Raw genomic sequence first — 13725 nt, forward strand, 5'->3', positions numbered from 1 at the left:
CTGAGTCTTAATCTGCTTAACAGCTACTGTGTTAAAGCCTCAGCGCGCACACAAACATCAGCAGGATGATGCCAAGTGAAATGATTGAGCCTGTTCAAACATGGGTGTGATGAACACAGAGGAATATCCACATGAGCAGTTCTCTCCTCGTGCACCACAGACACGTCCGCACACAACTTAAGATTTAAAGATAAACTGATGAACAGATACACATAAAAATAAAAAAAAATTGCATATTATCCAAGAAAACTAAACATACAGACCCACAAAAATCACACTGAAATATTTACCAATTGTTAATTTGACAGTATGAGACCTAATGAGCCTGTGCCTGTTAAATCAGTGTTACAGTCAGTGTCTCTCCCCTGGTTCACTCCTCTGGCTGCTAGGTGGCAGCCTTGTCACTCTTTCACTGCGCTCATGACTGAGTACATGCAAGTCCTCCTCTGGATTTATCAGTGGTCATGTGTCTGCTGCTGGTGCCAGATAGATCATGTGGGGGTTATTCAGAACTGCAGAGTCAGAGATTACCTGTCGGGCTGAGACCTCATTAGAGTCGACGCTAAACTGCAGCCTGTGCTGGGAATGGGAGGATGTACCACAGGGTAGAGCTAAAAGATCCAGCATGATGATGATACAGGAGCGGATCCATTTCAAGTAACAACCCTCATCTCAGTGATTATGATGATGATGATGATGATGATGATGATGATGATGATGATACATGCCAGGGCAATGAGATTAAAGCTGGTGCAGCAGACCACAGGTAATGATAAACAGGAGTTTGGGCAGGGTTAGCATTAAGTGGCAGCCCTGTTAGCTTTGTAGTCCAGTATAGGGCTGAAACTGTCGACTAATCAATTAATCAGTTCAAAATCAACTATTTTGAAATTCAGTTAATCATTTAACATAATAGTTTATTACATCTTCAATCAAGAAGATTGATACCACTGCAGTAACTGTGAGGCCACAGCCAGGAGGTGGTTATCTTAGCTTAGCATAAGGAGTGGAAACAAGGGGAAACAGGCACCACGGCTCTTTCTGCAAGTGGCAAAATACACCACCAGCACCTGTAAAGCTCAGCAGCTCACGTGTAGTATCTTGTTTGTTTAATCTGTACAAAAACAGAAGTGTAAAAAAGATAAGTTGTGGTTTTAGTGGTGGGTGTGTTGGGGACTATTTCTTTTGTCGGTTGTAGTAACATCTGGCACATAAAACCACAACTTTTCTTTTTTAAACAGTGTATTTTCAATGGATTAAACAAACAAGATAGCAAATGTTATTTGGGGGGCTTTAGAGGGTCCGCTAAGTGGATTTTTAAACCTTTGGACAGAGCAAAGCTAGCCTTGTTTCTTGTCTTTATGCTAACCTAAGCTAACAAGCTACTGCCTCCAGTTTCATTGTTACCTGGCATCGATTTTCTCATCTAACTCTCTGCAAGAAAGCAATTTAAGCTATTTCCCAAAATTCTCAAACATGAATATATTTGCTTTGTCCTCTTCTGTATTGCTGTAAACTTTGGGTTTTGCACTGTTGATTGGGAAATAAATGCCATTTGAAGAGTTTGACTGGCTACGTTTCTCTCTTTCCAAACATTTTATAATATAAATTACATCCTGTTTGTCACTCTCTGCCTTTTGGGTGGTGCAAATGACTGGTTTTTCTTGAGTAATAAAAGGGGAAAAAGTTACAATAGGCACTGTTGCATATCGGTACTTGTCCATTTTTAGCAAGCAATAGATAAGTAAAAGGAGAAATGAAAGAGGTGTGGACATGAAGATCCAACACACACAGAAAACTGAGAAGTCATCAGTTAGGAAAATGACTAAAGGTGTAGAAAGTGTAAAAAATAAAGTTTGAAGTAAAAGAAAAGAAGTGAAATTAAACAGAAACACAGAAAGAACTTCAGGCCAAAGACAAAAGGAGAAAGTGTGTGCATCATGCCGAGCAGTGATGGCAGTTTGGTAACTTGTGGTGAGGGTTGCTGCCTGGGTGTGTCCATTTTCTGCAATGAAAGGAGGAAGTAAAAGAGGAGAGCGGGCTCCTCTCTCATCTTCAGATTAAATGACTCAGAAGGAGAAGCTAGGATGAGGGTGAGTCAGCTGGAGGCACAGACAGACGGACAGACAGACAGAGCTGAGTGGGATGGCTCATTGTTGCCTGGTGCTGTGCCCCGAATACAAGAAGTGCATTGTTTAATTAAACAACAATCAGATGGCATCAGGATCAGAAAAGTAATCTCCCTTTAGGAATGAGTGCGAATTCTTTGTACGGTAAAATAAACCTCCTAATCTGAGGCGCGCTGCATTTGAAAATGTGACTCTTACAACTATTACATTTGCATAGATAGTATCTTCTATCACCAACCACAGCCTTGATAAACACCATCTCCACTCATAGTGTGAAACTCCACCTTTTCCTCTCTGGCAAGATGAAAGTTTTGGGGTATGACTGTATTTAACCCAGCGTTCAAACAGTGCCACCACCTCACCTGTCGCCTGCAGCAGGAAGTAGCAGCATGTGTGTGGAAACCATGAGCTGAGCCAGACATTCCCCCGGGGATGACAGGGACTCACTCATGTCTGATTCACACACACTCAGTCACAAACCTCTTCCATTCTTTCCAACCACAGACTGAGTGTTGAAAAAGGTTTTGTCTCGGGACAGGACAGGTGTTGTTGTTGTTGTTGTTGTCTCTCTTTTATCCAGGTGTTTGGGGGTGAAACATCTGCTAGAATTAATCAATCATTCTTATGCAATCTCAACTATGGACAATTATGAATCAAAGGCCCTTGAGCCTCTTTGAGAGCCACTCCCCACTGTTGTATTTTCCTGAGTCTGTATCACAGCTCAGCAGAACTTGACTTTAATTCACCCGCAGTCACACACACACACACAACTGCAAAATCATCGGTGTTGTGAGCAGCTGCATGTAGGCAAAGCCCATTAAACCCAGTTTTATGTCACCAAGCATGAGCCAAGTCCTGTCTAATGCTGTGGAGACCCAGCCCCAGCCCACTGCACGACATGAGCACAGACAATAGCCCTGTGTCTGTGTGTGTGTGTGAAAGAGAGAGAGAGAGAGAGAGAGAGAGCGACAGAGAGAGAAAGAAAGAAAGAGAGAGAGAGAGAGTGTGTGTGTCTGGGTGTGTGTAAAGGATCAGCTCCCCTATCCCACTAGGCCCGAATTACATCCCGGCCCACAAAGTTTGCCTCGGCCCAGCCCGGCTCAGGCAGCAGGGGAAACAGAGAAAGCCTGGGGCCCCTCTGCACACAGTCAGACCCCCTCCTCCCAAAACAACCCGCCTCAAATCTGGACAGCCAGAGACAAAAGTTCTGCGCCCCTTGGACACCGAAGAAACGCCTGCTTTTCTCCCTGAGTAATGTTACCAACACCCTCCTGTGGACTCATCTGACACTCCTTCACATGACTAAACTCAAGTGTGTTTCCACCACTTTTTCTTTTAAAAAGATGATTTTTTTTTCTTCTCCTGGGCAGCAACATGCTCAACGTTATTCCTGCAGGCCTGCACACATGTACTGTTCTTTAAACTATCTGCTTCTATATGGCACTGAAGTTTGGCTGCTGCTTAGCACCACCCAGGTTCGTTTCTTAAAGAAAACCAAACGTGTGTGCAGCAGCAACAACAGAGAGGAAACCTGAATGAAGGTGGAGATGTGTTAGGGGACAGCTGCCACTCCGAAGCGCACACACTGGCACCCATTCATTAAACTCAGCATTGTTTTTGCGGTGTGTAGAGACGTGTGTGACTCACCTATGGACACCAGCTTGATGTTCTCCTTGTCCAGGAACTCCAGAGCCACCGACACGTTCTCCAGCTGCATCTGGCGGAAGGTGGGCCTCTGGTTGTACTTTCTGAACATCTTCTTCTGGGACAGGACCTCCAGGAGCCCGATGAGCCGCAGCCCATCGCTGAGGTCCGTCTGCAAGTTGCCGATCCTCTTGTTGACGCATTTCAGGTGCTCGTTACACCAACGGGTGAAGGTGTTCTGCTGGATCTTCTTCCACGGCGCATCCTCGGCCAGGTCCTTCTCCGTGGCGGGCATTTCTGCGTCCTTGTCCGTGGAGAGAGCGTTGGGAGCGGGCGCGGCGCTCTGGTGGAGCCGGGGGTGGGAACCACTCATTTTTATGGTCTCGGCTGTCTCTCGGTTCGCTGGCGTTTTTCTGGGTGGAGTCTGCTCAACTTTGCGTGGCCGCTCCCTTTCTCTCTCTCTCTCTCTCTCTCTCTCGCTCTGTCTCTCGCTCTCTCTCTCTAGCTCGTCTGTGTTTGAGAGGAAAGAAAAAGAAAGAAAGCAGTTAACATGAGAGAGTGACTTATAGCCCGGAGATAGAGTTTTCTCATCGAGAGGAGGCGGCTATGTCAGAAAAGGGAGTTGTTCTGGATGAAACTGAAACTGTCCAAGTGAGAAACTCGTCCAATGAGGCGGCTCTAAGGCTGTGATACACTTTTTTCATGTACAGGACCCGTTTAAGAATAAACTGACACACATTTAGCTGGACTGTCAAATGGCAGTGATTAAAACCAGACTGACCAAAAGCTGTGGGGGAGAGACAACAGAGGGAAAAGAAAAGTCAGTATATTTCTCAACACATTGTCCAATAAATAACATAAGAGTAAAATTGTCCACATATGCTTTGGGTTAATCAATTCAACCTCACAGTCACTGAGAATGTATTTTAAAGGTCCCATATTTTACACATTTATTATTTGAAGTGTTGATCTATTAGAAGATGTATATGTGGTTTTAAGAACCAAAAAACCATCTCAGTGTGGTTTTAACTCTCCTCTCTCAGGCTTCGCTCTGGAGCTCTAGTAACAACAGGTCAGTGGGAAGAGAGGCTCCCTTCTGATTGGCTCACTGATCTGGCTCGCTGACTGTTTTCTGAGTGATCCAATAAAAATATAGCGAATTTCAGGTAAACACTCATAGAGAAATCACATGCTGCAAGGTTGGATGGTGGTTCCAGGTGCGCCGGGCTTGGGGCATGGCTGAGGGCGGTGACTGCTTTGTTGTGATGTCACAAAGTTACAGAAGTCCTGTCGGCTCGTTTTAAGGCTCAGTTTCTGAATCCAGGCTGGGTGCATTTCTCTGGGGACTGAGCTCTTTGATACTTTAACAGTATTAATATAAAACCTAGACCTGCTTGATAAGTAACAGTAATGTTGTAGCTACTGGAGGGAAAGGAGGTTATTTTCTGAGCTGGAGAAACGAAGTGATGCTGTACCAAACAGGATCAGAATCAGCTTTACTGATTATTCTGTGTGTATACACCTACAATGAATCTGACTTTGTTTTTGTTTTTTTTCTTACTGACGGTTCCAAGAACAATCCTACAGAAATGAAGGGCCCATGTTCAGGGTCCCTGTGAGGATATGAGCTCATCTGATGCTCGTGCTCATGGGTCCCAGGCTGCAGTGAAATAAATATTTGAGATATCCAGAGGGATATGAGGATCATAGGGTCACTGTGTTTGTTTCTGTCTCTTGGCCTGAATGCAGCTTTGTTGTTTGTGCCTGTAAGCAGGAACCGTGTGCTTATCTGTGCACATACTTTCAGCCTAGATTTCTACTTCTGACATGCGTGTGTTAGTGACATGCGTGTGTTAGTGACATGCGTGTGTTCGTGTGACATCACTGTGCTGTGTGTGCAGCCTTATCTTTAAAGAGGTCACAGTGTGGATCAGCCAGACACTGAGTGTCTAGACACCAGCCTTACCCACCTCCCCTGTTAGTCTTCACCGGACTGACCCAACATGAGATCACACACCAAGTATGCACTATATGATGAACTAATAGCAGCCTCAGTGTTTTATAGCAGCAGGAAGTTTCTCTAAATGTAACAAGGTTAATTTGGAAATGTTCTTCATTTTCACTAAAAGCTCTTTGAGGACAGTTTCCTCACTTGTGTCAAAGAGACATCTCTCCTCGGGTTTTCCTCAGTGAGTTGGACACATTTTGATTGTTTCTCTGGTTTGTCACATAATGTGGGGAATCACAGTACAGGAGAGGAGATAGAGAGGGGACGAGCTGGCAGATATTATAATCCAGAAGTCTTGAACTGTAGACGTTCTTAGACAGCAGGGACTACAACTCTTGTTGAGGAAAGTTGAGGAAAATGACTTTAGAGGAGAGCGCCAGCGACTTTCTATGGAAATGAAACAAAGTTCTGATGACATAAATACCTGTGTCGCCATGCTTGTAGTTTTTTTTATATGGAAGCTGTAGTTTTTGTGGTAGCTATAACGTGTGTTTAAATCATGAAGGGTTCAGTTTCTTACAGCAGTAGTGGCTGGAGATTTGTCTCCGATGACGGAAACTAAACCCCAAGGCGACGCTTCACTTTTACAGAACGACGGATGACAACATGCCGAATGAGAGACTGCGGTCACAGACGCTAATGGAGCAGAGGTTAGCTCGGACATGACGTTATGAGTTTGGCTCTCTATTCAGCTGCATTATGGGAGTTGTAGGATGCAGCATTTTTGAAGCTTGACTCATACTAGGGACTAAAAATCTGAATATCTTGACCTCTCCTACTTCAGTTTTCACCATTCTTTATAAAATCTGTTATTTGTAAGTAAACTTTGTGAAAGTGCAATACCAAATCTCTGGAGCGCTCCTTTAATATGACAAACTCATTTGATAAAATTTGCAAATCTTGACAACACATACAGAAGTTCTATCCTTCAACTCATTTTCTTTCTCTGAGTAACAGAACAGCAGAGGCCGTGAAGACCGAGGGAGAGAAGTGACTCTGCAGCTTTTTTGACTAAATAAGGAGCTCAGTGCCAGGAGCCACAGTGTGGCCAGCAGCCATCAAGAATGCTCTGCCTTTGTGTGGGTGTGTGTGTGTGTGTTTGTGTGTGTCTGGTCAAGGGAGAATCTGAAGAATGCCCCTCACCCCCATAACAACCCTGGAACCCCCAGTCTTAATGACAGCTCAATAAAAGGGCCCTATTAATGTATCACACACACACACACACACACACACACACACACACGCACACACACACACACACACACAACCTGGCAGCAGCTTGCTTTTAGATTCACTGGGCCATTTAAAACAATAGAACAATAGATTTAGACAGTTTGGTGGATAATTTGCTCCATTTCACAACTTTCATTACATTAACCATTTACAGGCTTCAGCCATAATTAAAATATAAAACTTTGGCGACGGTGGAGACTGAGTGTGGCAGAGCAAGGAGCAGGGCAGATTCACTGCATCTGAATTAAAGTGAAGCAGATAAGACACAGACAGTAAAGAGCTTTAAGTGGATGGATACACTGAAAGAGAAATGTTTCGAGGAATCATCCTTTGATTACTCACTACTGAGAGCACAGTGAAGTGTTGCCTGGAAGTGATTGAGCGCTGAGAAAACTGGTGAAATATTCACTGCGTAGCGGCCTATTGTCTCACTGGAATTCACCAAATAAACAGGAGACAAAACACAGGGCGGGGACAGGGAGAGCTGACCAAGACACATCAAAACGTCTCAGAATCTGAAGACCAACCTGCTCTCTCTGCTCTGTCGTTTGCCTCCCTCTAGTGATCATTTGTGGAACTACATTTTTCAGTTTTCTGTTCTTTGCATCGGCTCCTCTGCTTCTTTCTCTCGCTTCACTCTCCTCATGTCCTCTTCTCTTTTTGAAGCGTACCCACCTCTTCCTTTTCTCTCCTTCAGTTTTCCCCCCTCCGTCTCTACACTGGACATGTTTTCATGTATCTTCGTCAAATTATGGCTGATGTGTAGATGTTTGCATTTATTTGAATTTAGGAAAGCACCACACTGACAAATAAGGTTATTTCATTTCATGCTGGGGGATCCTGTGGTTAACACACAATCCGTATTTTTCACATGTAATACTTGAGGTGCAACGACTGTGAAACCAAGAAGGAAACCGCAATATAAATGTCAACGATCTAGTGTCACGATACAAGAAGAACACTGTGAAGGTGTGAACCTGCTGCAGGTGCAGCTTGTTCTGTTCTTATTACATCACTAATGTCACAAAACAACTCATTTTACATTTCTTAATTAACACTATAATACATTTAAATCACAAAAGTATTGATTACCAACAACTGCCAATTGGTCCAATCATGATGCAGTGATCGCACCTGCGGTAAATGTTTAATTAGCTCAAGATGGATAGTAACCCTGAGACTGCAGACCACCTGGCTGCATTTAAGTCGGGGTTAAGTCTGAACCAAACTGTGGAGTTGGAGGATTTATGTAAAACCCAAACTAAGAACTGTGTTACAATACAATTTTGTGCGACTTGTACTGATAAATGATAAAGTGCTTTGCTACTAAACCGCCCTGTAGTGTATAAAGCATCTAACACTGGCTGCACATAGACAAATTACAACACTGAATAATGATATCCAGTAATAGAATATATCATAAGACTTTATAGCTAATGAGTCCTGATACTTTTGATACTTTAAGTGCATTTTGCTCATAAAGCCTCTGTACTTTGAATAAATGAACACTTTGAATGCAGGAACTTTACTTTAACTTACGTGGAGTATTTTTAGGTTTTCAAATAAGATCTAAAAGCAGAGCTCTTCAGCCAAGCTACTCCAAATCCTTCAGGTCCTTACTCCAAAGTGCAGAGTTAAATACTGCACTTTTATTTGACATTTCATTTTCACGTTAGGGTTTTAGTCAAAGCTGACAATGAGCGCAACAGCTTCACTTCCTGAATCAGCAGAATTATATGAAACCCGAAGGGTGGAGTGCAAAGTGTTCCTTCAATATTTTATGTGTCAGGTGCGAATGAAGTCATGAGAAAATACGTCCAGCCTGATAAAGAGCAAATACAGTGAGGGGAGGGGTCTTTTGATCTTATATGATGATCATGTTCCAGATAAACTGCTGAATATGAATATATAAAGTGCTGAGAGCCTGCTGGTATATAAGATATTAAAGGAGACAGAGTTAGACTAGTTTAGATAGCTATAGTGGTTGAGATGAATGTGATTAAAGTGATACTTATATTATTATAGAACCAGCCTGCGATGCCGGCAGATTCTCATCATCACTCACCACACCCGATCAGCCACAAGCAGAGCACAACTCAGCACAGCAAGCTCGACAAATGTGCGTGCAACGCTGCCAACCACTTGAAACATGCGCACAAGGTGGTGAGGAGGGAACAAGTCAGATGCACAGATTACAGCAAAGTTATGGCTTTCCCCTTAATTTCCTGCAGACAGTGTGTGTGTGTGTGTGTGTGTGTGTGTGTGTGTGTGTGTGTGTGTGTGTGTGTGTGTGTGTGTGTGTGTGAGTGTGTCTTTCGGTGGCACTTGCTGAGTGAAAGTAGACCAAGATGTGTCAAATAAGGACAGGCTTGGTGTACATGTTTACGTCTCGCACTTTCTGTGCTGGCACACTCCTCTTTTTCTCTCCACGGCAGCTCATCACCTCTGAACGATCAAGGTGTTAGGAAACCAAGAAGCTGCAGAGAGTCATGAAAATGTCTTGGCCAAAATCTACAGTCATTTATTCTACAGTAAACGGCCGCGGAGCCTTGAATCTGAAATCGGTCTCCTCAGCTGTGTTTTAGATGAAAGGTGTACAGGAATGTTATGACCTCAGTGTGAAATCACCTGCCAGAAAAGGTTGGAAACGACTGGTTACGTTCACTTTGAGAACAAAAGAGGCACATTCCTGGAGTTCAATCCCATCACCAAAGACATTTAAAGGAGAGGAGAAACATATGAGGGAGGGGGCAGATGATGAGGAATGCGGTGGTAGATATCATTACTTCCATCTGAGACAGTTGGACTGGGGACGACCCTGTTCATGACTATAATAAAACTCATTTTATTAGATTAGATTTGCCTGATGCAATGAATATGATTGGGCCAGTCACATGAACATCACTTAAACCAGCAGTCCCAATTCAGAGTTTACACACCAACTTTCGAACTAGATTTAAGATTTACTGCAAGAAAGATGTTTTTTGGAGGAAAAAGATTAAAGTCTCATGATGATAAATCAATAAAAAAACGATTACCTCCACACACCCCATCTCGATGTGGCCACAGTGTGACATATGGGTATAAAAATACTAAGATGTGGATTTTTGTAGAACTATTATCAAATAATGTGCAATAAAAAAACTGTATTAGACCACACATATGGTCCCTGGCGTCAGTGCTATTTTTACCAAATGTATGTTTTGCTCATGTGTCTTTATTTTCTGGTTTCTGGCTCAGAAGATGAAATACAGAATATTCAACATGTTACTCTCTCAGTATCATAAATACCAAATATCCTGTAGCTCTCTCTTGGATTTAGAAATATTGAGTTTCTGTGTGATGGCATCAGGCTGCTGAAACCAACAGAACTTCCTCTCAAACCTGGCTGTTGGATCTGTTCTGCCCTCGACAGACTGAGTTCAAGTCTTTTCTTTTTCCAATTTCAGATCAGAAAATGCACCTGTGTCTATCATCGTCTACGTGTTTTACAGCAGAAACACTCACCAGGCCTATATACAGTGTAGGCTAGGTGTGTGTGTGTGTGTGTGTGTCCTTCCACATCACCTGCTGACAGGTTATTTTAATTTAAAGGAATTAAATACTTCCTGGCACAGTGCCACATGTGTTCTGCTTCCTGAAAGAGTGTCCCCACCCCAAACGTAGGCTACAACTTCAGCTCCTCATTGGAGTCATCAGGAACATGTCATATAGTAAAAAAGTATAATAGGCCTATTTATAAATGGGAAAGTGTGGAGTCTCTGCTTTCCCTGCCTCTTAACCGTGACAGCAAGTTAAGCCCCTTTCATACTGACATGAGTGAGGAGCTGCTGTTAAATATGTGCAAACGTCCTGAGCTTGGACCAAGTGTCCCGCCTGCTCTTGTCAGACCCACTCTCGGCGGCGGAGGGCGCAAGTGGTCACCAATCTCCCCCCGAGTGAAAAAGCTCCACTGTCCGTGTATTACCTTATTTGGTGTGGAGCCCCCTGTTGTAGCTAACACCGGGGAGATGCTTCGGTTCCGTGGTGCTGCAGCTGAGCGGAGAAGGGCGTGCTGGTGCGCGATCGCCCTTCAACAAACGTTATGTGCAGGAATGAAGTGAGACGGACGGATGAGCTGAAACATCCAGGTTCACATCATCTGACTGACCGCCGCGGAGTCAGAGTCACACTGGGTCTATATGCACCGAAATATGCGTAACGGCACCGAAATCCGTGAACCGACTGAGTAAAGTAGCGCCAAGAGTTGGAAAGTTATTAGTGCGTGAGGCGTGGCGCACCACAGCTCAGCAGCAGCGGCAGCAGCAGCAGCCACCCGGTGAGAGCAGCGGACCCTCCGGTACTGTCTGTCCCGGCACCACGGGTCTGTCACTCCGCTCTCACCGGTCCAAACACACCAACAGATCACACATGACAGAAAACCTCATGCCACATTTTCACAGCAGCAACCAAACAGCCGCAACTCAGTCTACTACATGAAAACTTAAGTCATGAGAAACTTCTAAAAGAAAATCTCCCACAGTGACCAGTCAGACAGCATCACTCACTCACTCACTCTCTCACTCACTGCAACAAGTCTACACGACTTACATGTGTTGTAGCCTGTGATCCTGAAGTGTGTGTCTCCGCCGTCTCTCCGGTCCGCTCAGTCAGTGCGCGCAGCAGCCTGCAGTTACTGTGGTCACAGAGGGTGTGTTTGTGTGTGTGTGTGTGCGTGTGTCTGTGTGTGTGTGCGTGTGTGCTGTGTGTGTGCTGCACCGAGGTCCCGGACCTCCCTCCCCACGAGCAGTCCCAGTGGGGGGAAATGGGTGTTATTGGTTGTACGTGGTGTTGTAAAGGAAAGAAAGAAATAGTCCCTCCGCTCGTTTGCTCTTTTCTACCTCTGCTTCTCCTCGAGCTCTCTCTCTCTGTCCTCCGCAGCCAGAGCCTTAATTGGTAAACGGGTAAAGCATCGGAGGTGCTGGGGGTGTTACTCTCTCCCTGTTTCTGCTCTGTGCCTCTTTTTTTTTAAATGTGGGTGACGTCATGACCGCGCCTTCGGGATTTTAAAGGTATGATGTCACTGGTTCGTGAAGTGCACCTATCTCTCCCAGCTTCTTTTCCTTTAAACCAAGGGGTGGATAGATTCTCATGATCCGCACGCGCGCGTAGTGGTCGGTCCTCCCTACTTCCAGAGGTCAGGGCTAGTGTGTGTGTGTGTGTGTGTGTGTGTGTGTGTGTGTGTGTGTGTGTTTGTACTGTGTGAAGACCAGTTTGACTTATAGACCTCAGGGAGTAAGGACATTTTGGTCGGTCCTCACTACTTCCAGAGGTTAGGGTTAGAGTGTGTGTGTGTGTGTGTGTGTGTGTGTGTGTGTGTGTGTGTGTGTGTGTGTGTGTGTGTGTGTGTGTGAAAGAGAGAGAGAGAGAGAAAGAGAGAGATAGAGAGAGAGAGACATCCCCACATCTCTCTGCACCCTCTGTCCTCTCTTTCCTGTTATCTGTTATTGTTCAGGCAAACTAGTGAACAACATGGGGAGTTATGTTTCTCTCTGTCGAACCCTGCTCTGACTAAACACGGTGGTGGGAGGCGCGCGTGTGTGTGCGTGTGTGTGTGCATGTGTGTGTGTGTGTGTGTGTGTGTGTGTGTGTGTGTTTGAGTGCTCTCCAGCTGAGCATTGGCTCAGGAAACAAGAATGTTCGGCCTCTGCTGTGCCCTCTACTTACAGTTCATCAGTCTGGTGAGAGGATGGAGGGAGATGAGGAGGAGGAGGAGGACAGAGGAGGCCATGGGGGTGGAGGAAGAGGTGGAAGTGGAGGGTTTGGAGAGGTTAAAGTGAGAGTGGAGGAGAGGAAGGAGAGATAGCAGATTGAAGTTTGAATATCCCTGTGACTACTTCATAATATTTCTTATTGATCTTTAAAGTGTCTGGGTTTATAGAAACCTATTAGCTCAAAGGAAGAGCTCAGCGTTTTAGAAAACCGCCGTCACTTTGTTTCTGAGAGTTGGAGACTCACTCACTCCTCTGCCAGCGGACAGATGTTTTGACTTTGTGCAGAGCCAGGCTAGCTGCCTGATTCCAGTCTTTATGCTAAGCTACGCTAAGCTAACCATGAGCTGGTTTTAGTTTCATGAAGCAGTATTGCTCTTGTCATCTAACTCTGGGCAACAAAGCAAATAAATTCAGTGAGTTTCTTTTTTTAAAAGCATTAATTTTCCATGTTGTTGTAACCATGACAACAAACTTCCACTAACCTTTCCACTAAGCCTAGCAAAGTAGTACTTGTTACCCAGACCGTGATGTGTCTCTGACCTTGATTAGAAGCCAAACCATGATCATTTCTGTGCCTATTTTAAACCAAACCTTAACCATACCACCGTCACAGCATGAAACTGGTGTTTAACAAGGATTAATGTTAATAATAAAAACTCTATTTGTACAGCATCTTTAACAACAGACTTCACAAAGTGCTTTGAAAACAATGCAAAGGCAACAAAAACAATATAACAAAAGACACAGAACAGAAATGAGGTAAAGTTATAGAAAGAAAAGACAAAGAATACAATAATGCTGAGGAGAGTAGAAGACTATTCCTCTTGGATGGACCATGATGTGGACATTTTAGGTGGGGGGAGAAAAATGTTTCTGTGTGTTGCTCCAGGGGACATGGACAAACAACATATTTTACTGTTAAATTTGGAAGACTTGTTGATCCCGTTCATTAGCTAGC

General features: G+C 44.3%; 1 protein-coding gene across 3 annotated transcripts in view; it reads right to left on the reverse strand.

Moving 5' to 3' along the window:
* flna (filamin A, alpha (actin binding protein 280)) overlaps positions 1 to 11995 on the reverse strand; it is a 48568-nt gene extending 36573 nt beyond the window's left edge. For all 3 annotated transcript variants that reach the window (XM_056383956.1, XM_056383957.1, XM_056383955.1), the window contains exons 1-2: positions 11605 to 11995; positions 3777 to 4283 (exon numbers count right to left, since the gene is read on the reverse strand). In XM_056383956.1, coding sequence (XP_056239931.1) covers positions 3777 to 4146 — 370 coding nt within the window. In that variant the 5' untranslated portion in view covers positions 4147 to 4283; positions 11605 to 11995. The remainder of the gene's footprint in view (positions 1 to 3776; positions 4284 to 11604) is intronic.
* Between the last annotated feature and the right edge of the window lie 1730 nt (positions 11996 to 13725).

The sequence above is a fragment of the Seriola aureovittata genome, chromosome 9 (genome assembly GCF_021018895.1).
Source record: "Seriola aureovittata isolate HTS-2021-v1 ecotype China chromosome 9, ASM2101889v1, whole genome shotgun sequence".
In the NCBI taxonomy this organism is placed as follows: domain Eukaryota; kingdom Metazoa; phylum Chordata; class Actinopteri; order Carangiformes; family Carangidae; genus Seriola; species Seriola aureovittata.